We start from the raw sequence: 23,697 nt of genomic DNA on the forward strand, positions 1-23,697 counted from the left end.
TTAATCCTGCACTAAAACACATGCAATCACTCTACAAATGCCACATCCTTTCCCACACCCAGCAGAGATCTCCCTGGGCTTATCAGTGCGTAATTGCTGTTGATTGGTGTATTATTGCTCTGGTTAATCTGCCTGTGGGTGGCTAATAAAGGAACTCCATCAGGGATGTTATCAGTCTTAGGCAGAAGGTGTGTGTGAAGCAAATTTGGAAGCAAGGAGAAGAAAGGAGAGGGAGCGCTGGGAGCTGGGAAGGAAGGAGAGATGTAAGAATGAGAACGATGCAACTTGATTGTGAGAAGAAAGGGAAAGAGGAGCGAGAGTGTTCGAGTCGTGCCGAAAGAAACCGAAGGACAAATGAGCAAAGGAAAACTATAAATTAGACTGTGTGCATCAGAGGTAAAATGAGGTAACACCAGTAAGCTGGATGTTGTTCTGCCAGAGTTCTGAGCATCAAGTGGCTCCCTGGAGAATCCTTTTATGATTGATGTGGCCTTATTTTCTCTGCCACAGTTCTATTTCTAAACACAGGCTGGAGGAGGAAGAGGAGGCTGTAGTGAGGTGATTAGATTCCTCTCCATTACTGGAGCAGCCTGAGACAGATATCACCCACAACAGACACCCCCCGGTCCCAACGCCCTGTGCAATAACTGTATGTTGGCAAATGATGCTGTGGTGAGAAAGGGGAAGCTAACATGACAAACTGGTGTCTTTTTATTCCACTGTGGGGCCCAGCAGTGACTCAATTTACACACTCTCTGGAGCGCATTGAAAGTGACGGCGCATGATGGAGGCAAAGACAAGAAATTCAATAGCAAGGACAAGAAGAAGCTGCTTGGAGTCTGGGAAAGTTTGGAGTATATATATCGCTGCAGGCAAACTGAGAACATTAAACGCCAGGAGATGAAGCATGATTTCTCACACATCTAATGAAACTTCATCTGTTTTCAGCAGTGTCATATACTGTCTTTGCCATACACTGGATCACCTCAACACAATGTAGTGAAGTGTTTATTATTTTTAAAGTCACAGGCAGTGAGACTGAGCTTGTTGAATGTCAACAGCTGGTGCTACAGTTTAAGGAGAAACAGCCTGGGGTTCTTGGGATAATTTGTTACATCTGATTTGATACAGCAGGGTATATTGTTGCGCAGGAGTAGTTGATCTAAAATGTTTACCTAAAAACTGTGAAATACATCTCAGTCAACAAATTTTCTTCAGCTGTGCTGCACTAAGATAAAGTAGAAGACCCCTGTGGGTCTAAAACCACTACTCGTTGTGGACTCCTACTGAGCCACTAGACTAGAACTCAATGTGATGAATAATTCATAGCCTTACGAGAGATTTCAATTTACCGCATAATTGCGAATGATTTAATTTCAGCGAGTTTGGTGCAGGATTTTGCTGGATGAAATAACTGTTTAGATGCTGCTTGCATTATAATCAAACCCAACTGGAAATGATTTCAATTTAAAGAGGAGGCTGAGTTAGTTTTGCTGCTTTTATAACAGCACCTCCTGCTGGTGAGCAGCTTGCATTGCATTAGGATTGATAAATGGACATGTAAAAGGTTATCAATGAAGAACATCAGTGAATGTGATAGCTGTGGTAAAACCTGGGAGTAATGAATAAAGCAGCTTCCATCCACTCAGCCATTTTATTCCACTTATCCAATTCAGGGGCACGAGGGGGTGCTGGAGCATTTACCAGCTGTCAACGGGTAAGAGACGGGGCACACTCGTGACAGGATGCCAGTCTGTCGCAGGGCTAATACACAGAGACAAACAACCATTCATGCTCACACTCCCACCTACTGTCAATTTAGAATCACTAATTATTCTAACGCCATGCATGTCTTTGGACTGTAGATGGGAAGCCCGGCACTCAAAGATGGCATATGCAGAGACAGGAAAAACATGCAAACTCAACACAGAAAGGTCCCAGACTCTATTCAAATCACGGACCTTCTTTCTGTAAACGGTGATAACCACCACACCACTGTTTACAATTATATGCATTAAAATCTAAGTGTAATTGCATTTTTTACTTGATTTAATTTCATTCATTTAGGCTTTTAACAATATCCTCATTTATTAGACATCAATTTAATTGAAAAAAAAAAAAAACAACCCACACAAAACATTATCACACAGTTCTCCCAGCCAAATCACACGCAATGGATTGTTTCATGAATGCACAATATACACAAAGCAGACACAACAGGAAGCAGATAACAATTCTATTAACTTTCTGACTATACTGTTTCATCGCTATTAAGCTCCAACTAGCTAACAGAAAAAAGAATAAGACTGTGGTAAAGGTGAGGTTTAGGAAATGTTATGTGAACAGCAGCAGTGGCAGCATGTGGCAGCGGCAGCTGCAACGGAGGTTTTCAGGGGGCAGCAGCCATGACTGCACAACAGTGAACTGTCTGCACTGTCTTAGACAGGCAATGTTCTAACAGATGCAGTGGATTTGTCAGTTGCACATCCATAATGTGAATCTTCTACTCCACCACATCCCAAAGGTGCTTTATTTGATCACTGACAACCCGGCCAGAATTCTGGCTCCCACAGACTGGCGGTCTGCTCATGGGGCAAACAGCTTACAGCCAATTAAACAATCAGTCAGTCAATCAATATCAGATACTCATGATCTCAGTTTGTTATGTGAATAAAGCGCACCCATCCACAGAATCAATTTCTTCCATTCCAACCTCTTCACCACCGTAGGCAAGACCAAAGGGCTGTCAAAGGAAGTCAGGGACAAGATTGTGGACCTGCACAAGGCTAGAATGGGCTACCGAACACCAGCAAGAAGCTTAGTGAGAAGGTGACAACTGTCAATATGATTATTCTAAAATAGAAGAAATATAAAATGACTATCAATTGTCCTTGGTCTGGAGTTCTATGCAAGATTGTTCCTCATGGTGGGAGGATGATTATGAGAAAGATGGTGGATCAGCACAAAACCACACAAGTAGAGCTTGTTACTGATCTGAAGGCAGTTGGGAGCACAAACACCACTGGTAACACACTACACCGCAACAGATGGAAAACTTGCAGCACCCACAACGTCTCCCTGCTCAAGAACCCACATGTACAGACCCATCATTAGTTTGCCAGTGAACATCTAAATGATTGAGAAAAGGGTTGAGGGGAAAGTGCTGTGGTCAGCTGAAAATAAAATCAAACTTTTTGACACTTAACTTAACCCATCGTGTTTGGAGGACGAGAAATGCTGAGTATGACCCAAAAAACACAATCCCCACAGACAAGCATGGAGGTAGAAACATTATGGAAGTGGAAGCTCCAGCAGAACAGCATGAGAGAGGTGTGGAGGGGCATGAAGACCATCACTGGATTCAGGCCAACCAACAGCAGGGGAGCTGAGGGAGGTGAGGATAGAGCTAACGAGTTGAATCTGTTTTTCAATAGATTCGACACCACAGTGTCTGCTCCCACCCCCACAACCTCACCTGTAGTCAGCCTGTAATCCAGAGCCACACCACTGTGCCAGCCTCTCTCTTCACATGGCGCTGTTGCCTCCTGTGAGATTCCTGACACCCCTCCCATCACTTTCACTCTATACCAGGTTGAGATGCAAATGAGGAGACTTCACTCAGGCAAGTCTGCTGGACCAGACGGAGTGAGTCCCCTCGGCCTCAAGACCTGTGCCCCCCAGCTGTGTGGGGTCTTTCATAAACTGTTTATGCTGAGTCTGAGTCTGCAGAGGGTACCAGTGATGTGGAAGACATCATGCCTCGTCCCTGTACCAAAGACGCCACGTCCCAGTGGCCCCCAGGATTACAGGCCCGTGGCACTGACCTCCCACATCATGAAGATCCTGGAAAGGCTCATCCTGGACCAGCTGCGACCCATAGTAAGACCACATCTGGATCCCCTTCAATTCGCTTATCGGCCTCGTCTCGGAACTGAGGACGCCATCATCTACCTGGTCAATCGTCTCTACACCCATCTGGACCAGCCGGCGAGCACTGTGAGGGTCATGTCTTTTTACTTTTCTAGTGCTTTCAATACCATCAGGCCGATCCTCCTGGGTGATAAGTTAGCAGCGATGCAGGTGGATGCTTCTCTGGTGTCCTGGACTGTTGATTACCTGACAGGAAGACCACAATATGTACGTCTCCCACAGTGTGTGTCTGACAAGGTAATCAGCAAAAGAGGGGCACCACAGGGGACTGTCCTCTCCCCCTTCCTCTTCACCCTCTACACCACAGACTTCAGCCACTGCACAGAGACCTGCAATCTTCAGAAATTTTCTGATGACTCTGCGGTGGTTGGATGCATCAGCTGGGATGATGAGACAGAGTACCGGGCTGTGGTCGACTCCTTTGTCACGTTGTGTGAGCAGAATCATCTGCAGCTCAACGTGGCAAAGACCAAGGAATTGATAGTGGACTTCAGGAAGACCAGGAAACACTTGACCCCTGTTTCAATCCAGGGGGTCAGTGTTGACATTGTGGAGGACTATAAATACCTTGGAGTACACATTGACAATAAACTGGACTGGGCTAAAAACACCATAGCACTTTACAGGAAGGGCCAGAGTCGTCTCTATTTTTTTAGGCGACTGAGGTCCTTCAACATCTGCCAGAAAATGCTCAGGATTTTCTACGAGTCTGTTGTGTCCAGTGTGATCCTCTATGCTGTTGCATGCTGGGGGAGCAGGCTGAGGAAGTAAAGCAAGTGTGTAAGTTCATCTCTGAATGTTTGTAAAGCATTCCCAGGTTAAGCTTAACAACCGATATATGGAGCGACTGCCTCTTCTCTCCTCCTCCCTCTCCTGCTGCTACTTCAATCATGAAACTGATCAGTGATCAGTCTGATCAGTCCGTCTCTCTTGTTTGTTTATCTCCCACTTTGCACCAGAAAGAGGAAACCAGCGGCTGAATAACAGCAGCACGTTTAAGCTTGATAATCTGTTGTTAGAATTTATTTAATATTACTTTCTAGACCAGGATCCTTTTCTATGTAGCTGACGGCTGGTAACTGTGCAGGGGCGGATCTAGCAAAGTTTAGCCAGGGGGGCCGATAGGGCATGAACAGGGAGAAGGGGGCACAAAGACATACTTTTCTTTCTTATTCTCATTTAAAATGTCTAGCTTTTATTAAATAATTATCTGAATCTTACACCCAAAGTTTTAATCTGATGTAAAATGAATAGAAGTCCATTACTGTATATAGTAACTATTAAGTCTAATATACCCTAGTAAGCTATAGTACTTTTTCCTTTGGGAAGGTACCATCTGTGCAGTCTGCAGTTCTGTTGAAGAAAGATGTTGAATCTATTTAATTATTCTTGAAAAATAATTTATTTCCGGGCATTTTTTTTCACACTGCATCAAATTAAAGTTGATTACGTCGATTAAGCATCATGAGGTGGAGGGTGGGGGGTGGTTCCTTATTTTTTCGTTTTTTTTTTTGCTGGGAGTTTTAGAGCCCTATTAGTTAGGTTGCTTACTCTTTAAAATACCAGAATAGGGAGGATGGAGTAGGTTTAAGTTTATTAGATTGATCAGTATTGCTGAACTATGAAATATTTTGGGTGCAGTGCATTTTTTGCATACAGGTATAACAGAATAGCTTTAGTGTTTTTTTTTTGTTTGTTTTTTTAACTTGAGTATGAACTTACACAAAAAGCAGCAAGATATTAAAAAAACAGTTTTATTGATTAAAAAACACACTATATCTGATTCATATCGGTATCGGCCGATATCCAAATTTATGATATCGGTATCGGACATAAAAAAGTGGTATCGTGCAATCTCTAATATATATATATATATGTATATATTGTACTATTCTTAGTTAGCGTATTGTCTGTCTTGTTAATGTTTGTTTATAATGGAGCACTGTAACATAAAATAATTTCCCCTAGGGATCAATAAAGTATTCTGATTCTGATTCTGATGCTTTGAGGTGGTTTTACATGGCGACTTTGCTGCACTAATGTAAAATCCTGGATTGAAACCTGCTTCTCCCAGCCAGAACACTGAAGAGAGGTTGTGAATGGGTCTTCCAGCATGACAGTGACCCAAAATGTAACTCCAAGGCAACAAAAGAGTGGTTAAAGAAGAAGCACATAAAGGTTGTGGAGTGGCCTAGCTGGTCTCCAGACCTCAGTTCTGTAGGAAATCAGTAGAGGGAGCTGAAGCTTCAAGTTGCCGAGCAGGCACTCTTCTCCAAGTACGTCTCCAAGTAAGTCGTGTTTTGCTTGGGGATGAAATACTTCCTTTACTCAATGACAAGCAAATCAATCTATAACTGTTATGTAATGTGCTTTTTCCTGGATTTTGGTGTTCATGTCTTTGTAAATGAGCAAACTTCCAAATAATGAATTAATAGTAATTGGTACTAAGGAAGCCAAAGTATGCAAAGAAAATAGATCCCACCACCACCAGACTGAACTCTTGATACAAGGCAGGATGACTTCATCCTATAATTTTCTTTTTTGCCAGATTCTGAACCTACCATCAGAATGTCAGAATCAGATGATGCAATGTTTTATTGTCCAATTTTAGTGAACTAATGCCAACTGTGGCCTCAGTTTCCTGTTCTTACACAGGAGTGGCAACTTGTGTGATTTGCTGCTCCTATACTTCAAAGTTCAATGTGTTGTGCAACCTGAGATGTTCTTCTACATACCCTGGTTATAACTAATGGTTATTTGAATTACTGTTGCCTTCCTATCAGACTGAAGCAGTCTGGTCACTCTTGTCTGAACTTTGGCATGATAAGGCATGTTCTCCCAGAGAACTGCATTTCACTGGATAGGTCCTTTTTTTCAGGCCATCCTCTGTAAACAGTATAGAAAAACCCCAGTACACTGGACGTTTCTGAAATACTCACACCAGCCTGTTTAGCATCAAAACCCATGTCACATTTTGTGTTACTTAAATCACCTTCCTTTTCTATTCTGATGCTCAGTTTGAACTTCAGCAGGTTGCCTTGGCTATGTCTACATGAGTAAATGGAGTGAGTTCCTGCCATGTGAATCACAGCTGAACAGGTGTACCTAACAAAGTGGCCAGGGCCTGTGTGAGTGCGTATTTTAGGTGTCATGACTGAAGAATACCTAAGTTATCTTTATGATCCTTTCAAGGGCAAGTTAACATATTCCACTATTCACACGTGCTCTGACAGAAAATCCTCTGGGATACTTGAATTCTCTTTTCCATATCCTCCAAGAACTGTGTCAAATAAATAGGTGACAATTTCAGTTTCCAACTTCATCAAACACATTGCTTCCAGAAGGATATATATTAAACGGGCATGCTTAGAAAATTACACATTGGTTAAAGCATAATTTGTACATTCATTTGAGTGAACTTTTCAATTAGCAATGACTGATAACCTTATTAAAATGAGAAAAGGGTGCATAATCACTCCACTATTAAATCTTTGGTTTTAAACTGCCCAGAAAAGCGATTTAACTAAAGTCGACCCGATTTGACCTTTTACCGTCCATTTATTTTCATGTGTTTTTTTTTTTCTCACATGCTCAAAAATGCATTGAAAGCTGTGAGCCAAGAGGACATCACGTTGGTGAAATAGTCCTAACTGAAAGCTTTTGTTTTGCAACAAAAAAATTCAAGTCGGGAGAGGTGTAAAGAGCAGCCAACAGCAATCGACAGTCTGAGAGCACACTTTTTTGTGCCAGTGTAAGCCACTTGATGATTCAGAACACCGAATTTTAATAAGGCGGGGTGAGGGTTGGGATGCTAGTTTCCGCGCCTTTTGTCAGCCGAATCATATCTGTGTAAGAAAACTTCCCCTGACATGTAGGACAAATGAGTTGTTTTATTGCACACGGGTGAGTAACTCGACTAGTTTTGAAATAACTCAGAGTGGACAGGAGGTGGCGCGAAATGCTGCTCGTCTGACTGTATGACGACACAGTCACTGTTTCCTTCCAGTCACGGCCACATGGGCGGCGTATGAAAGGCTATCCTCAAATCAAAACCGTAACGTTTCCTGTTAAATTAACAGCCACGTGATATTTATCTCGGTGACTTACACACTTTTAACACAAATTCCCTTATTATTGTCACGAAATATCCACTCACGTCCGGCAACCAAGCCGCGGTTATAATGATATGTTGAGAATGTTGCTACCCTCATTTAAAATCATTATCTGTTACTGTGTCCGTGTGGATGACAGAACTGCATTAGAAACCAGCACTGAGGCTTTTTGAAGTAATTTAGGTGGGAACTATTTCTTCTATGTGCGGACTGTGACAGACTGCGCAGTGCGTCCCTGTACTTTCACCTTACACTGTAACCTGTGCGTTAATCTATCACGGGCGAGAACGGAGTGCGTGTTTTCCATCGTTTTAAATGCAAGTTGCCTGAAAATATTAAAGGACACAGAGCAGATTATACCAGACCTCAGTACCGCATCCTGCCGTGGACGTGACATTCAACACGGGTTAGTGCCCACACAACCATCCGACCTCATTAATATGTAGGTACGTAACGTCCACGCCGGAGGCTGTCTTTAAATACGGGGAGACACCCCCACACCGGCAGCACTTCAGTCAAAGAGCGTTAGTGTGGAGCTGACACATTCCAACTCCTGTTTTCACCCGTTTCTTTGAAACCTTCAAGGTAAGATGGGTCGCGTTACTCTGACTCTACACACCACATCTGCACCCAGGACTCTCTAAAGACTGTTTTTATTTAAAGATTTTAAAAGCTGAATCTCTCAAACCGCGTGCTAGAGGACAGACCGGGGCGTGACGATGTGTAATCAGCATTAATTGGGTTCAACTGCAGATTAAATTCAATTAAGATTTCTGTCAGTATTATTTCTTTATTTTCCTTATAGCGTAAGTAAACAAGTCAAGCAGAGGTAACAGGTTGTCTTGGGCATTCTGCAGATGCATAGTTACTTGTGGGCTGTTATGGAGTATTTTATTCGCCCGTTGTATAAAATGTAATAAAAACAGGAAATATTCCGACTCGTTGGTGTTTAAAAACCTTTTTATGTTCTTTCTGTTTGAATCCATCCCCGTGATCGAGGCGCTTGGTTTTGGTGACGTAAAATGCGCATTGGCTACGCATGCCTACAGCCGCGGTGGCGACCATCTTCCAACAGCTATAAATGACCCTGGCCCTTGCAATTTACTGCGCTTGGGCGTGCTTGTCTATCGCAGGGACGCAGTGTCTTTAACTGTCTCGTTGGTGTTTTATGGCTTTGCCAGAAATGCCGTCCCCGCGTTGTCGGCTTTGTCTGATTCATCGGACCTTTCTTGGCACAGAGTTGTGGATAAATATTTGATAGATGCAGACTGTGGGGAAACTAATGTCTGGTTCTATGACGACTGCAGGGCGGTAAAGCTTTTCTAGGACTTAAATTCAACAACTGTCTTTTCTTGAATTCAGATGTGGACAAGAGATGTGCAGCAGCATTGTAACTGAGATGCTGAACGGCAGCCGTTACCTGACACCCTGTATAGCCTTTAGTGGCCTGCTGGCAAAAGAATTAACCAAATGAGCACAATAATGTTGGGAAACATGATAACACTAGGACTGTGTGTAATGTCCCATTATACTCTTCCAGCTACTAAAAGTCATCCTCTTATTCAGGCAACTAAGGAAGCAGTTTGCCTGGTTTGTGGAGCACAGCAGTGAAGCACTGTCCCATATAGAACACTGGCAATAATCCTAGATTATAATGGGTCCAAATGCTGGTACATGTAGTATGGATTACACTACTACATTTTTATCCTACAGTTTTGAGCAAACTGTATATTAAACAAGCTGTAGATGGTCACCTTGATGTCAGACTGACATTCTGGCTCCAGCCATCTTGTTTGTTTCAAGTAAACTGATGGATGCCTGGCAGCTCAAGGACACTGGTCACTTGTACACTAGTGGATGCTCATTCAAAAGTAAGCCGCACCCTAATGCAGAGGCCGCTTTATCCTCTTCTCTTAACGCGCAGCATTTAAGACTAGAAGGGAGCAATTAACACCATAAACCCGTTTGGGAAAGCTTTACCGAGGACATAAATCATGGAAGATGTAAGGTCACATTCATACACTTTAGAGGTTTCAAGTGAGCTCTAGTAGATGTCTCAGTGCATTAATCTGGGCCTGTACTTGGCCATACGTGCTCATCTACACGTCTCAGTGGAAACTGTGCCTTGTCACACCGGTGGTGGAGCCAGGAAACGCAGTGTGTGTGCATGTGTGAGGTCATCTGGGGATGTTCCCTGTTGCACAGAGGCAAGCTGCAGTGCTTTCACAAGCAGTGGTTGCCATGGATGCAAGGAGAGGCTCTTTAAAGCTCAATCTCTCAACCTTAATGAAAGTGTTCAAATGAAAATGACATTTCAGTTCTGTAATGATGAAATAAAATAAAATCCAGGCTTGATTCATTGTGGGATGTGAAATCAGTCATGGAAACTTTTTTTGTGAGCCAACTAGTAACCACACATTCAAATTGCTTCATAGATTATGCGTCTCGCTTTCTTCATGCTCTCTCACTCCCCTCTGTTTACTCCCCCTCCCTTCATTCTCTTCCCCTTTATACTTCTGCATGGCGTCCTTACGTCTTGTGTCTCATATCCTTAATTTCCTTTTATCTTTACTCTTAATAGATGTCCACCATGGAGAAGCTCATTGGCCATGTGATGAAGGAGGAGCCTGTTGGCAGCAGGTGCAAAGTGACTGTAGTGGGTGTTGGCATGGTGGGCATGGCCACTGCTGTCAGTATCCTGCTCAAGGTAAGACGGGTAGGAGGGGAATAAACTTGTTGAAATTAAGAAGATTGCTACTATCCTTATTTGGGGATTGAAAAAGGTTTACTCAATAGGATTTCACTGGGATAGATGTAAAGGTTGTGATGGCTAGAGCAATAGACTTACCAGATCCAACGACATTTACCAGAAATGATGTGTTTGCTGTGTTATGTAAAGTTTGTTTGGTTGTTAAAATGACCTATAATATGATAATTAGGACTTGTGTGATGAGCTGGCACTGGTTGATGTGATGGAGGACAAGTTGAAGGGTGAGGCGATGGACCTGCAGCACGGATCCCTCTTCCTTAAGACGCACAAGATTGTAGCTGATAAAGGTGAGAATTGACAAACTGTCATTTAGTTTACTTACTGACTAACCTGGAGTGGAATACAACTTTTTTTTTTTTTTTGTCTTTTCTCCCTCCATCTCTTCAGACTACAGTGTGACAGCCAACTCTAAGGTGGTGGTAGTGACTGCAGGTGCCCGCCAGCAGGAGGGCGAGAGCCGTCTCAATCTGGTGCAGCGTAACGTTAACATCTTCAAGTTTATCATCCCCAACATCGTCAAGTACAGCCCCAACTGCATCCTGATGGTGGTCTCCAACCCAGGTTAGACAAGGAGTCTACATCATGTGGGGTTTACATGGTCCAATTCCTGTTCGAAGCAGATTAATGGCTGATGATTTCTCATTTGGCACCTTCCCAGTGGACATCCTGACCTATGTTGCCTGGAAACTGAGTGGCTTCCCCCGTCACCGTGTGATTGGCTCTGGCACTAACCTAGACTCTGCTCGTTTCCGCCACATCATGGGAGAGAAGCTCCACCTGCATCCTTCTAGCTGCCATGGTTGGATCATCGGAGAGCATGGAGACTCTAGTGGTACGCTAGCGACATTATTTGCGAAATTTATACTGTCACGTACAGTTCGGAATTTCCTGTTTCAGTGGGGTGTATTTCTTTCTCATAGTGCCTGTGTGGAGTGGTGTGAACGTTGCTGGAGTTTCTCTTCAAGGCCTCAACCCAAAGATGGGGGCTGAGGGTGACCCAGAGGACTGGAAGGCAGTGCACAAGATGGTGGTTGATGGGTGAGTGTTGCAATTTATTTGCTGGAGTCTGTCAGCCTCTTCAAACGTACTGATTTTTGTTTTTAACAACATGTATGGAGTGCCTATACTATTCCCCATGAAATGCTGTGTTAGACTAAAGCTCACTTGTTCTCTTTGACTCCTGTGTCTAACTGAAGTGCCTGACAATGATTAACACTGAATCCATAAATGGCAGTAATGACGCCGTATGACCCATTATCTGTATTGGTATGTCTGAAAGTTGTATGCAACTCTCAGCAGAAAGGTTAATATTGCACCATCATTTATTGTCTGCCAATCCGTAGACTTGTATTGTAATAGCTGGGTCTTTAGAGTTCAGCCATGTGCAATACAATGTTCTTTGTGTCCCAGTTGAGTCTTATCATTTCACTTATCTTTACAAAGATGAGAGAAATCCACATGCGTTGTTTCAACAGAAGAAATGGTATCTGTAAATGTGCACCTCTGTATGACTAGTAGAACTCATTTGTCTTATCTTTTAAAGGCAGTTAAATATTTTAATTAAAAAAATCAATTTTGTCAATTTTGTATCCCTGTTTTCAAAACTCTTATGGGCAACTCGTCAAATTTAAGTTTCTCATGCAAATACCAGTGGCTGCAATCAATGTCTACTATAAACTTGTTTAAAAAAGAAATCGCACAACATGACACATTTCTCCTTTCAGTCTGTTATATGCCATGCTCATTTTTATTTCTTGTCCATGCTGCAGAGCCTATGAGGTTATCAAGCTGAAGGGCTATACTTCCTGGGCCATTGGTATGTCTGTTGCTGACCTAGTGGAAAGTATCATGAAGAATCTGCACAAAGTGCACCCTGTGTCTACACTTGTCCAGGTAGATGAGGATTTCAGTCTTTATTTTTACTTGCTGAAAAGAAAATGCTATACTTCCCGCAGATGTGACAAGGTCAGCTTGTAATGATTACATTTCCTTGCCTTTTACTGTATAGGGCATGCATGGGGTGAAGGAGGAAGTCTTCCTGAGCATCCCTTGTATCCTGGGCAACAGTGGCTTGACAGATGTCATTCACATGACGCTGAAGCCTGAGGAGGAGAAGCAGCTGGTGAAGAGTGCTGAGACCCTGTGGGGTGTACAGAAGGAGCTCACTCTGTGAAAAGCACGTCTCTGAATTCTCCAGTTGTCCCTAAAATGACACCATGTGACTCCCTCCTAGTTTCCCTCTTGTGTCTCTCATTGTAATTGGTTGATGTCACCTGTGAATTTCTTAAAAGGCCAAGTGCTTCTAACTAAACCTCTCAAAGCTGGGTTTTACGTTTGAGAGATTCACATACAGGTGTCATTTTCCTTTGCTTCCTTCAACCTGGCCTTGATCTTCCATGAAATTTTTGGAAACTCATGCTTGTATCCGTAAAGTCAGCCTGTGTTGGAGAGCAAGTATTTGTCATCCATTTGTCCTCTCTGAAATCATGCAGTCTTTGTGCATATATATATTCTGTGTTCTGTATGTTACGAGTACTGTTATTGCGTTTTCTGTACACTCCTAGGTCAGTCTGTATGCATTCTGTGGCCGTTGAAGTTATGTTTCTCCACTTGGTAATCTCTGTTTATATCTTGGAGTATAACGGAGACATTCCATTCTGTATGAGGAGGGCTTCCTATTCACCCACAGTAACACTGCTGCATATGTCACTGGTCCAAAATCTTGTGATACCAAAGTACCTTATATTATAGTAAAGCAGACTTCCATAAACTTGCTTAGTACTGAAGCCTTCTTAAAAAGCCTAACCACAAGTGCACTGACAAAATACTTTTGAAAGCAAATTTCATGGCGCACAAAAAGAAAACTGGCAAAGTTTACATCTATTAAGGATAAAATGTGACTGCCATAATATAACTCAGATAACAGAGCCAGTGGAAAAGGGTTGGGTTATGAATCATAAGACTGCTACAGTCCATTTAAAAAAAAAAAAAAAAAAAAAGTTGCTTGTGTACCCTAAATGTTCTAACAAGGTTTTTTTTTTTTTTTTTTTTTTTTTTTTTTTTTTAAACACACCACCTGACTCTGGAAAAGAACATTAAAAACAAATTCTATTTATAAATGTTAGATATATTTATGTATTAATGTTACAATATTAAAGAGGATTTATCGATAAATTACTGGGAAACATGTCATGGCAGCTGGATATTGAGCTGTTTGCTGTAACATCAAATAAATCTGCCAGGATGATTCAAGTTTGTCCTGTGTTCTGTCCTGCATTTACCATCAAACCTGGGGTGGGGGGTCTGTTTGTTTGCGGAGCTGCTGGGTCAGTAGCTGTTGCCCAATATGAGGCTGATCTGAGCTTTTCATGCAAGACATCAAAATATTTAACTTGCCTTTAAATTACTCGTATTCATACTATTCTACCTGCTCACAACCACTAGCATTTTAATATGTAACGATCACTGGTTTCATAAGTGGTCTGTGTCAAGAGCATGAAACTGCTTTTCTTACAGAAAGCAGTTCTACAAACCAGTGGAGGAAATTATAGTTCATTATTTTGGCCTTTGGTGTACAGACTAGAGCACCAATCTTCAAGTTGGTACACAACCCACTCTGAACCACCGCTACCTTTTGGTTGTGCAACACAGAAAATCGTTGAATAATATCAATTATGCAAGCCACATGAATGACATGACCAAAAAGAGATGACCTATTAAATCAATTTATTTGTACTGATTTACATCTTTACATAAAAGAGCAAGTTGCCTATGGTTAAACTGAGAAAAACAACAAAACAAAATCTATAATACAATTCAAAGTGCATTTAGTAAAAGGCTAAATTCAAGGAAAAAAAAAACTTTACACAAGTTAAAGTTTTGATTAGTACATTTGTTTACTTTTGTACCTCTTAACACCCAGTTTTATTCACAAATTTTTAACTTATGTTTACTTTAACCTTCTCACTAGGACTGAGAATGGACAGCATGGGGGGAAAAAAAAAAAAAAAAAAAAAATCAGATACAATGGAGAAATTCCTTTACGATCCAGTAATGTATGCCAAGCCTGCCACCTACCTTAGAGACACTCTACAGAGTGAAACAAAAAAATGTACATGATTGACTGGTTAAAGCAGTCAACGGGTATAACAAGCAGCCGCCACACACTGAAAGAACCTCTCTCTCACACACACACACACCCTCCATAAGGAGACATACAAATGGAAAATAATGTAGTAATAGTAGTGTGTGCAAGTGGGATAAGAGCTCAAATTAAAGCTGAATGTCTGACCCAAACAAATCGGTTCAGGTTAATGGATATAACTTCATGGCTACTGAAACATGAACAGAAATCCTGAGGATGAACCCTTCCCTTCCTGAAAAGTACTCCTGTGTATTTACAGACATATCTTTTCATTACAAAAGGGAGTGATCATATGGGCTCTCTACAAAGCTCTTCACTTTTAGCCCCTACCATCTGTACTTAAGCCCCTACCATCTGTACCTACTAGCCAAATCATGTGTTATGGCAAAGAAATTGCCAACAGAACCTGTAAGCTTTAGTTTCAGGCCAAATTTAATGTCATGACAGTGTTTTTTGCTTTTAATATTTGGTCATAAAAATAACCCTCTCATGTTTAGGTCATGTCCTTACACAATGACCTCAAAGGAGTGTTTGGTTAGTTTAAAATCTAAACTGTCTAGCTACAACTATGGCTGCAATTTACCATTCAAATATGTATTTTGTCTTTGTTGGTGCTGTTCAAATTTCTATCAGAATAAATTCAATATAAGACTATAAAATAGAGCAGCTGGTTGATATACAAGATGATAGAAGAGAGTAAGAGAGCATGAAGATATGAATGTTTCTAGGTAGTAAGCGTGGGTCAGTAGAGGTCACTAAGCCCAGCAGTCTTGCGGGCTTTTTGCATAAGAGCACGAAGCTGGAACTGCTTCCTGGACAGAAGACGTACATGCTATAACAGAAAAAAAAAAAAAAGAGGCAGGTAGGTTAAAGTGTCTGTATACTTGTTTCTGCTTATATGTGCTAGCAGCTATCTAGATCTGGTTACCTTGAGAAAAACTTCCAGGTCTATGACACCCCTGCGGAGGGCTTCGCCCAGGTAGAAGATTGTGTCTTCAATTGCATTCTCTTCAGCGTACAGGTTCAGGATCTGTTTGTACAATGGCGCTGTGGGCACAATGACGTCATCAATGTCATTATTCTCCGACTGGTTCTCCATTTTCTCCAAGGCCTCGCTCAGCTCCTCGTCTTTTCTCTTCAGCAGATCGATGTTCCTGTCAACTTCAGTCTAGTGGAAACATCGTGATGATTGCACATATTTAGCAAATCTCAAAAATGACTGCTGTAACAGTTAACTGTGGTGAATAGAGAACAAAACAAACAGAAAGATTTAACACTGAAAGTATGATCATCTCTCACCACTTCCTGGTCCAGTCTTGAGATCATCTCTTCCAGTTTCTGATGTCCTTTCTTCAGGTCCTCTTCTGTTCGCTTCAGGGCATCCAACTCTGCCTGAGCTCTGTCCATCTCCTCCTTCATTCTCCAGCGAAGCTTGTCACTCACTGCAGAAATTAGAGATGCCCGGATGGTGTCCTCGCCAATGGTGCCATCTCTGTTTGGGCCTTAAGAGGAAGAGATTATAATAAGTCATCTGAGACAGTGAACAGGAGAGCCAGATGGAAAAAAAGATACTACTACAACTTAAATCATAATCTCACCCAAATATAATTATATTTGATTTTGTTAAGTCTCTTTTACACATACCATGTCCTATGTAAAAGGGCCTTTACTGTAAATTGACAAAAGCTAATCATCTTCAGATAACTGTAAAAATGATAATTTAAATCATAATTCTGTGGAGGCTTTTCTTCCACAGAGAAACTGTGCCACCCTAAGGTGAGGATGTTTGACTAAACCATAACAGACATTTTTTTCAGGTTCTTGGTGGAGGCAAGAGGAAAATGCACAGATTTCTGTCAAATATGGTAACATGGACTTGTGGCCTTTACTATATACAGAGACCAACTCTACCAGCGCACATAGTCACTCCCTAAAGCTCACTATGAGCCAAGAAAAACTCTCCACTATTCCTCCTTGCATTGCAGTTATTCAGTTCAAACAATTCACACTACATTTAAAATATATCAACAGTATTTATAGGCACAGCAAGGCATCACCACAGAGAAATCTGACAACAAGGTTTATATACAAACAAAAGGGTCCAAAAGGGTGTTTTCCAGAATGATGGAAAATGAATGAAGTATTCACATGATTTTCCCAGTTAAGCCATTTATTGGCCTCCAGTTTTAGTTTCAGTTTAACACCCATTGGCCAATCTATGATTTATGTTCTGGTTGTAGCACTATCCACGGTGACAACAATATTGTAGGATGGTGGTGAAAAAAGCAACAGAAGGAAAATTACATCTTAACAAATTCATACTTTTATTGAAAAACAAATTCCATGTAGGCAACCTTACTAAGCATTACAGCTGGTATTTTGGACTGTATTGTAAAACAATTTACATGTTTATTTATTAGTGTTTTATACTAGCTACACAAGACAGTTCAAGGACTGGCAAATTCCAGATTATATAGCAGTAAATATACTGGCAAATGTCTGCAGAGTCAAGACCACCTTGTGTACAGTCTGGAGTCAGCGCCACAAATGTCAGAGTTAATTCACCCACTAGGTGACCCCATTTCTTCTCCTTTACCATTCCAAACCTAAATATAGACCTGTGTGCTTCTGAAGTTTAAGTTGTGGGGGGCAAAAAGAAGCTTTCCCTTTCCGTTCAGGGCCATCCCACCCTTTGGCCTTTAATAGACCCCACTCTAGTTACACTAATGACCTTTCACTGGTGACTTGGTACGCTACTGAAGTTATTCAGAGGGTGAGAGAGTCGAAGTCAAAAGGTCAAGTGTCTCAGTATGGATTAACTAAAGATCATAAAGTTTTATCAAGGGTGAATAATGTTTTTTGCTGAGAATTAAAACTTTTCTAAATTAATATTTCAAAGATACCTGGAAGTAGAAAACATATGCACCCAGATGCTGGATGTAATACTTACCCACTGTGGAAACTGGAGTCTGGGTGGGGTAGTGTGCCGGTCCAGCAGTGGCTGGGTAAGAGTTCCCCCCTGGGTACTGATAACTTGGGTAGCCTCTGAAAATAGTTAGATGATTGTCAAGCTAATGCTTTACATTTTCTATTCTGAAACATTTCAAGAGCGTATTTGCAAAATTCAGCTGTACATGTAACAGAGCCAGTGCTGCAGTGTCTTGATAATAAAAGTCAGTGAATACTCCACCATCAAACATGTTGAATTTGTTGTGTCACACATATTGCGTATAAGTGTTAGCTGTAGGCAGCAAATAAAAGGGCTTGGGAGAAATCTTACCCAGAGTTAGGATTTGGGCCATACGGTGACACTGCAGGCATGCCAGGCATGTAGGAAGCTGCAGCAGAGAGAGAGAGACAAAAAACGAGATCTCAGGACACAAAGGTCAAAGGTTTCATTGATTTTTTTTTGGGACTGCTCACAGGCACACAGAAGAGGCAGAGATAAAGTATCAGTTTCAGTATTGTGTTGCCATAGTATGTGAGCTCCATCTGGTGCCCAAGGAAGTAAATGCACCATTAAAAAAACAAACAAAAAACTCATTTCTAACACTTTGGGAAAAAGAATTCACAGACTACTGTGTACAAGAAATGTATGTCACTCACAATTTGGGGGTCCGGCTGCTTGAAAGGCTTGGTAAGGAGCTTGTGTGGTCGGACGAGAAAACACAGGGGGCTCCTCCCCGAACACCACAATCATCACCTGAATCAGACCATACAGGTCTGATTGAGGCTATAAAACAGTGAGACACATTTTATTAACCAAATTGCCAGGCAAGTTAAGAATGCAAATTACATCTCGAGCCACAAAGGCCCTTTTTTTGTCCTATAATCCAGCATACCGAAATGTTGCCTTTTTCTCCATCTAGTAAATTCTTTGAGCTACATTTTTGTGTGCAGAAACTCTAGTTGTCACACTACATGCTTTTAATACCTTAAAACATGTTTTTAAACATGGATTAAAAGAATTACTACTTACATGTTTCCATTCATGTAGATATGGCAGGTAAATCTTTCCATTAGCATCTATGTGCTTGCCAGTTTTGATCATCATAGCGCTGGTAGGTTTGACAAAACATATAGGTGGGTTGTAGGGATATGTGTCCAGGAGCCACAAACACACTGGGATGTTGTACACATTACCTACAGAAATCAAATACACAGTGTTATAATATAGCTATTGTCCAAAACCTTAATGTCCTCACTGCTCCCTTAATATTTAACAAACTCCATATTCTGTTATCAAGAACATATTAAGTGAAACACATTTTATGTATCTTTGTACATCAAATACACATTTTAAAAAAATTACAAAGTCTGATATTCAAGCAAGATTAAAAAAACTGCTTTCTGTCCACATCCACAAGGTGAGAAAGTTTAGGTTTGGCATTTGTCCTGAGATAATGGTGTAAAAAGGGAAAAAAAAAGTGCAGTTAATCCAGTAAGTCAGAGTGACCACATCGGATAGAAAAAAAAGTAGTCTAGTAGACATTATAAATAGTAGTAAAAAAAAAAAAAAAAAAACTTCACTTAATTATGCTTGAAATTTTCAAAAATATATATAAAGTTATTAATTTATTGGAAAACCTCTTTTTAGAGAGCAAAGAAACATCCATTACCTCTGTAGCTCACAGGAACAGTTCCTGTCAAGCTCATCAGATCTCTTGTGGAGCCATCATTAAATACTGAAATACAAGCAGATGCATGCCATTACACAACATACAAGTGAAACCAAGCAGTTAAAAACACGAGATAAATATTACTTAATTTACCATAAGCATCCATGACTGGCTTCAAATCCTTGTACTGGGAGATCACATTGGTTATTTCACGAACAGTCAGGTCTCTGTATTTGTATTGCTGGGCAACAAGTAGAGGAGACAAAATTAATATTTTTACTTTTTTTTTTTTTTTAAATATTTTGTTTACCAAGATTGATTTTATTTCACTCCAAAACATATCACAGACTAAAAACATATATCACTTAATTAGCAGAATAATGACTAAAAAAAATACAACTAATAATAAAAGTCAACTTATTTGATAGGTATTTTGCACTGTCAGTTGAGCTAATGTTAACTGAATTATATTTCACTGACAGGCCACGTTTGTTTTGTTTTATTACTATCAGAAATAATACTTTCACTCTTCAACAAATGAAGTGCAAGCTTACTGTTCTTCTAACCGCGGGATAACAGATTCTTATTACTGAGCTAAGCTCAATATCCTTAGGATTTTTACACAAACTACAAGAGCTGGATAAGAATCACGTACATAAAGGAAATGTTCAAAAGACAAATCTGAAACAGTAATAGACCTGTAACAGATCCTTGTGGTACACCACAGATAAAATTTCCAAGGGGTGACCTTGAAGAACCATTATTTAATTCTACATACTGTAAACAGGACTTGAAACACCTTACAGATTAAATTTACTGCCTCTATACATTTGCTTATAAATTAGAATAATCCAATTAAAAAGCCTTGTGAACGTAAATTAGTACAATACCAGTATGGATACAATTATCCATATTAAACTCATTTTTATCAGAGAAGTGTTTAAGACCAGTGTCAACAGCAGCATCTGCTCTTATATAACTATCATTAGCTTACAGCTTTAAGCTTTTAAGGTGCTAACTAAAAATAAAGACAAGATGATAGTTTATTCAATTTTAATGAAATTTGCAGATTGTTTCGGTAAAGTTTAATAAACTCCTTGCTATCTAAAATATAACAGGACACCCTAGTATATTCTCCAGCATCTCACACTTCTGATAATCAGCTGTCTGCTTGACGTTTATTCAGCTGTGTAAAAACTATAACTTTAATCTCAGCCAAACCGATTTACTCAGGAACAAATAAAATACTAAAAAAAAAAAAAAAAAAAAAAAAAAAAAAAAAAAGCCAAACAACAACATTTTTAATTTATCTAAGTGACTCATATATATTTAACCTGAGTCGCGAAAGACGGCGGTGGGTTTGAAAACAATTTGCCGGGAGTCCGGTGTTCTCACAGCGCTAGTGACCTAGCCCCCGGCTAGCTATCGAGCTAGTGGGTAACAGACGTCTCCGAAAACGTCGGAGCACTTTTGAAAATATGTGGTGTCCTGATAAACTGAGCCGATATTTGAGGTTTAAACAGCTACATTCTCGCCTGAAAATATGTTAAACGTTTATTTTGTGACCCAGAAAGAATAATAAGAGTAATATTAAAACTAACTAGCTACTGCCATTGTTGGAAACTAAGCTGGGCCGCGCTATGAATTCTGGGACACAGCTGCTTCTTCTTCTTCTTCTTCTTCTTCGGGGTTTAACGGCAGCTGGCATCCTTGTACATGCAGTGCTGCCATCTTCTGTTTCAGTCCGTTATTACACTCTTAAATCCTACTACTTATTCCTGCGTCTTTTGCGATCTTACAAAGCTTCAAACGACATGTCGACTATTAAATCAGTCGTCGACGATTTTGATAGTCGACATAATCGTGACTAGTCGACAAATCGTGGCAGCCCTAGTGTCAATAGAGTCCCTTGGTCTGGCAACCGATTGAGAGTCATTAGCTTTTTCCCACCGATGCATCACAAACCTGGTAATAAACAATTCTCTAAAGTATTCTGAACACGACTGGCAATATAAATACAGGTCTACGGTAACCTCCAAAACTGTGGTCTCATTTTTTTAACCAAAGTAACTTCAATTAATAATATGTGCAACTGTGTGTTCTATGGTTACACAGTTATGCCTCAATCTAATTTAGTACAATATATTTTACCAAAACAATATTTAAGATACTTTATTATCTTAAATTTGGCGAAAATTGACAGTCTATTAAACAAAACCGTACCAGGAAATGTTAAACTGGCTTCTAACGTTAGCCAGTGTCAAACAGGACGCTATGAGCTAATTTGCTATCGTTTTTCAAGAGTCAACACTCAAGCTCAAACTTACCTTTAGCATTTTCTTCAGGTTACTTTCGTTGACTACTGCCATGTTTCTCAGGTGTTTATTTTCACTTTTCTTATTAATAAGTTAAGCGTCTTAACAGCTGACTTTTATGACAGCTAAAGTGACAGCGAATGCAAGCTAAAGCTGGCTAGCGGAGCTCCGGTAAATGCAAGGCTAACGTTAGCCCTAGCTCGGGCGGACTCAAACAAGGGCGTGATTCAGCTACTACGAGAAATCTTCCAGTCTTGTAAACGGGAACTGTATCTGTGTTCCACGCGAATACTCAAAAAACAACTCATAAATCGACAAAATAGCTAACGAGTAATTGTAAAAAGGAGCTTGAAAACAAAAATCCGATGGTCAACAAAAGGAATTTCCGGCAGTTCTCTTTAGTGCTTCCGGTCCCTGTGTGACGTGATGTGATTAACACGTCAATGTAAGATCCCCAAATTCTACGATAGCCCGTGATATAAATCTGTAAAAGTACACATTAAATGAATTAATAATTACGTCTTATTTAATGTTTACTGTTTTTACTTCCGTGAGATGCACACAAACAGAATCCCCACGAGGAAGCACTTGACTACCGTGGGAAGGAAGAACTCCCTTTTTACAAAAAGTGACCTAAAGCATGACATGTTCAGGGAGGGGCACTCATCTGCCACAACAGGACTCGGGGTGAGGCAATAGAGAAGAAACAAAAGGGGAGCATAGCAGACAAGGACAAAACAAACATTATGGAAGAGAATATACAAAAATTATTCACATGTTGCAGTGGCATCCAAATGCATTAGGAGTGAAGGAAGCCTGCTCTACCCCTAATTATAAGTGTTATCAAGTTTGAAATCTAATTTTAAAACTAGAGAGTATCTGTCTCCTGAATCCAAAGGAGCTGTTTCCACAAGAGAGAGAGAGCTGCAGGCTCTTCCTGCCATTCAACTATTGGATACTCTAGAAACCATGAGTAAGTCTTCATTCCAAGAGTTTAGTGCTCTACTGGGATAATATTGGGATAATATGATATGAGATTTTTAAGAGCTCATATTAAATATTAAATATCTCATATTAAAGTAAAATTGAGACAGGCATGGTGTTGGCAGGATCACACTTTAGGGCTGTTTTGCTGCCAGTGGTATTTACAAATTCTTCTACTTTTACCTCAAATTATGATGATGATTGAAACTTAAACACAATTCCATATTCCAACAGGGCAATGATCCAAACCATACATCAAAACTGGCTTTGAAATTAGTAAAGCACACTAAATGGCCTGTATTTGTATAGCGCTTTTACTAGTCCCCACTAGGGACCCCAAAGCGCTTTACACACCCAGTCACACACTGGTGGAGGCAAGCTACAGTTGTAGCCTGGGGCAGACTGACAGAAGCAAGGCTGCCATATCACACCATCGGCCCTTCTGGTAGGTGAAGTGTCTTGCCCAAGGACACAACGACCAAGACTGTCCGAGCCGGGGCTCGAACCAGCAACCTTCCAATTACAGGGCAAACTCCCAACTCTTGAGCCATGATCGCCACTAACATCAAGCTTCTGGAAAGGCCTTCCCAAAGTCCCAATTATGGATTATGTTTAAAAGTCTGGGCCATGCCAGCAAGCCAACCAGTTTAAATGAATTGGTCAAATATTCAGCCACAGGTATGCCAGAAGCTTACTGATGCTAAAGAGTCTATTCAAGGTACAACTTCAGGACAGCATGGCGCAATCACTGTCCACTTAACATCGATGGATCCTCTATGGAGGTCATCAAGATCACCAAATTCCTTGGTGTCCACCTGACGGA

At 40.7% G+C, this 23,697-nt stretch overlaps 2 protein-coding genes across 2 annotated transcripts; one reads left to right on the plus strand and one right to left on the minus strand.

Annotated features, from left to right (window-relative positions):
* The first annotated feature begins 8,496 nt into the window (after positions 1 to 8,496).
* Positions 8,497 to 13,797, plus strand: ldha (lactate dehydrogenase A4). The gene is made up of 8 exons (XM_040025255.1): positions 8,497 to 8,627; positions 10,624 to 10,749; positions 10,982 to 11,099; positions 11,200 to 11,373; positions 11,471 to 11,644; positions 11,733 to 11,850; positions 12,582 to 12,705; positions 12,821 to 13,797. The coding sequence occupies exons 2-8, from the start codon at positions 10,624 to 10,626 to the stop codon at positions 12,983 to 12,985; spliced, it is 999 nt and encodes a 332-aa protein (XP_039881189.1). The 5' UTR covers positions 8,497 to 8,627; the 3' UTR covers positions 12,986 to 13,797.
* A 724-nt stretch (positions 13,798 to 14,521) lies between these two features.
* On the minus strand, positions 14,522 to 22,311 carry tsg101a (tumor susceptibility 101a). Its single transcript, XM_040025254.1, has 10 exons — positions 21,903 to 22,311; positions 19,729 to 19,816; positions 19,576 to 19,641; positions 18,936 to 19,099; positions 18,563 to 18,689; positions 18,237 to 18,294; positions 17,907 to 18,001; positions 16,256 to 16,458; positions 15,885 to 16,124; positions 14,522 to 15,788 (listed from the first exon to the last, which is right to left on the minus strand). Exons 1-10 carry the CDS (start codon positions 21,942 to 21,944, stop codon positions 15,699 to 15,701), a joined length of 1,173 nt encoding a protein of 390 aa, XP_039881188.1. The 5' UTR covers positions 21,945 to 22,311; the 3' UTR covers positions 14,522 to 15,698.
* Positions 22,312 to 23,697: the final 1,386 nt, after the last annotated feature.

The sequence above is a fragment of the Simochromis diagramma genome, unplaced genomic scaffold (genome assembly GCF_900408965.1).
Source record: "Simochromis diagramma unplaced genomic scaffold, fSimDia1.1 OVJJ01000293.1, whole genome shotgun sequence".
NCBI classification, from domain to species: domain Eukaryota; kingdom Metazoa; phylum Chordata; class Actinopteri; order Cichliformes; family Cichlidae; genus Simochromis; species Simochromis diagramma.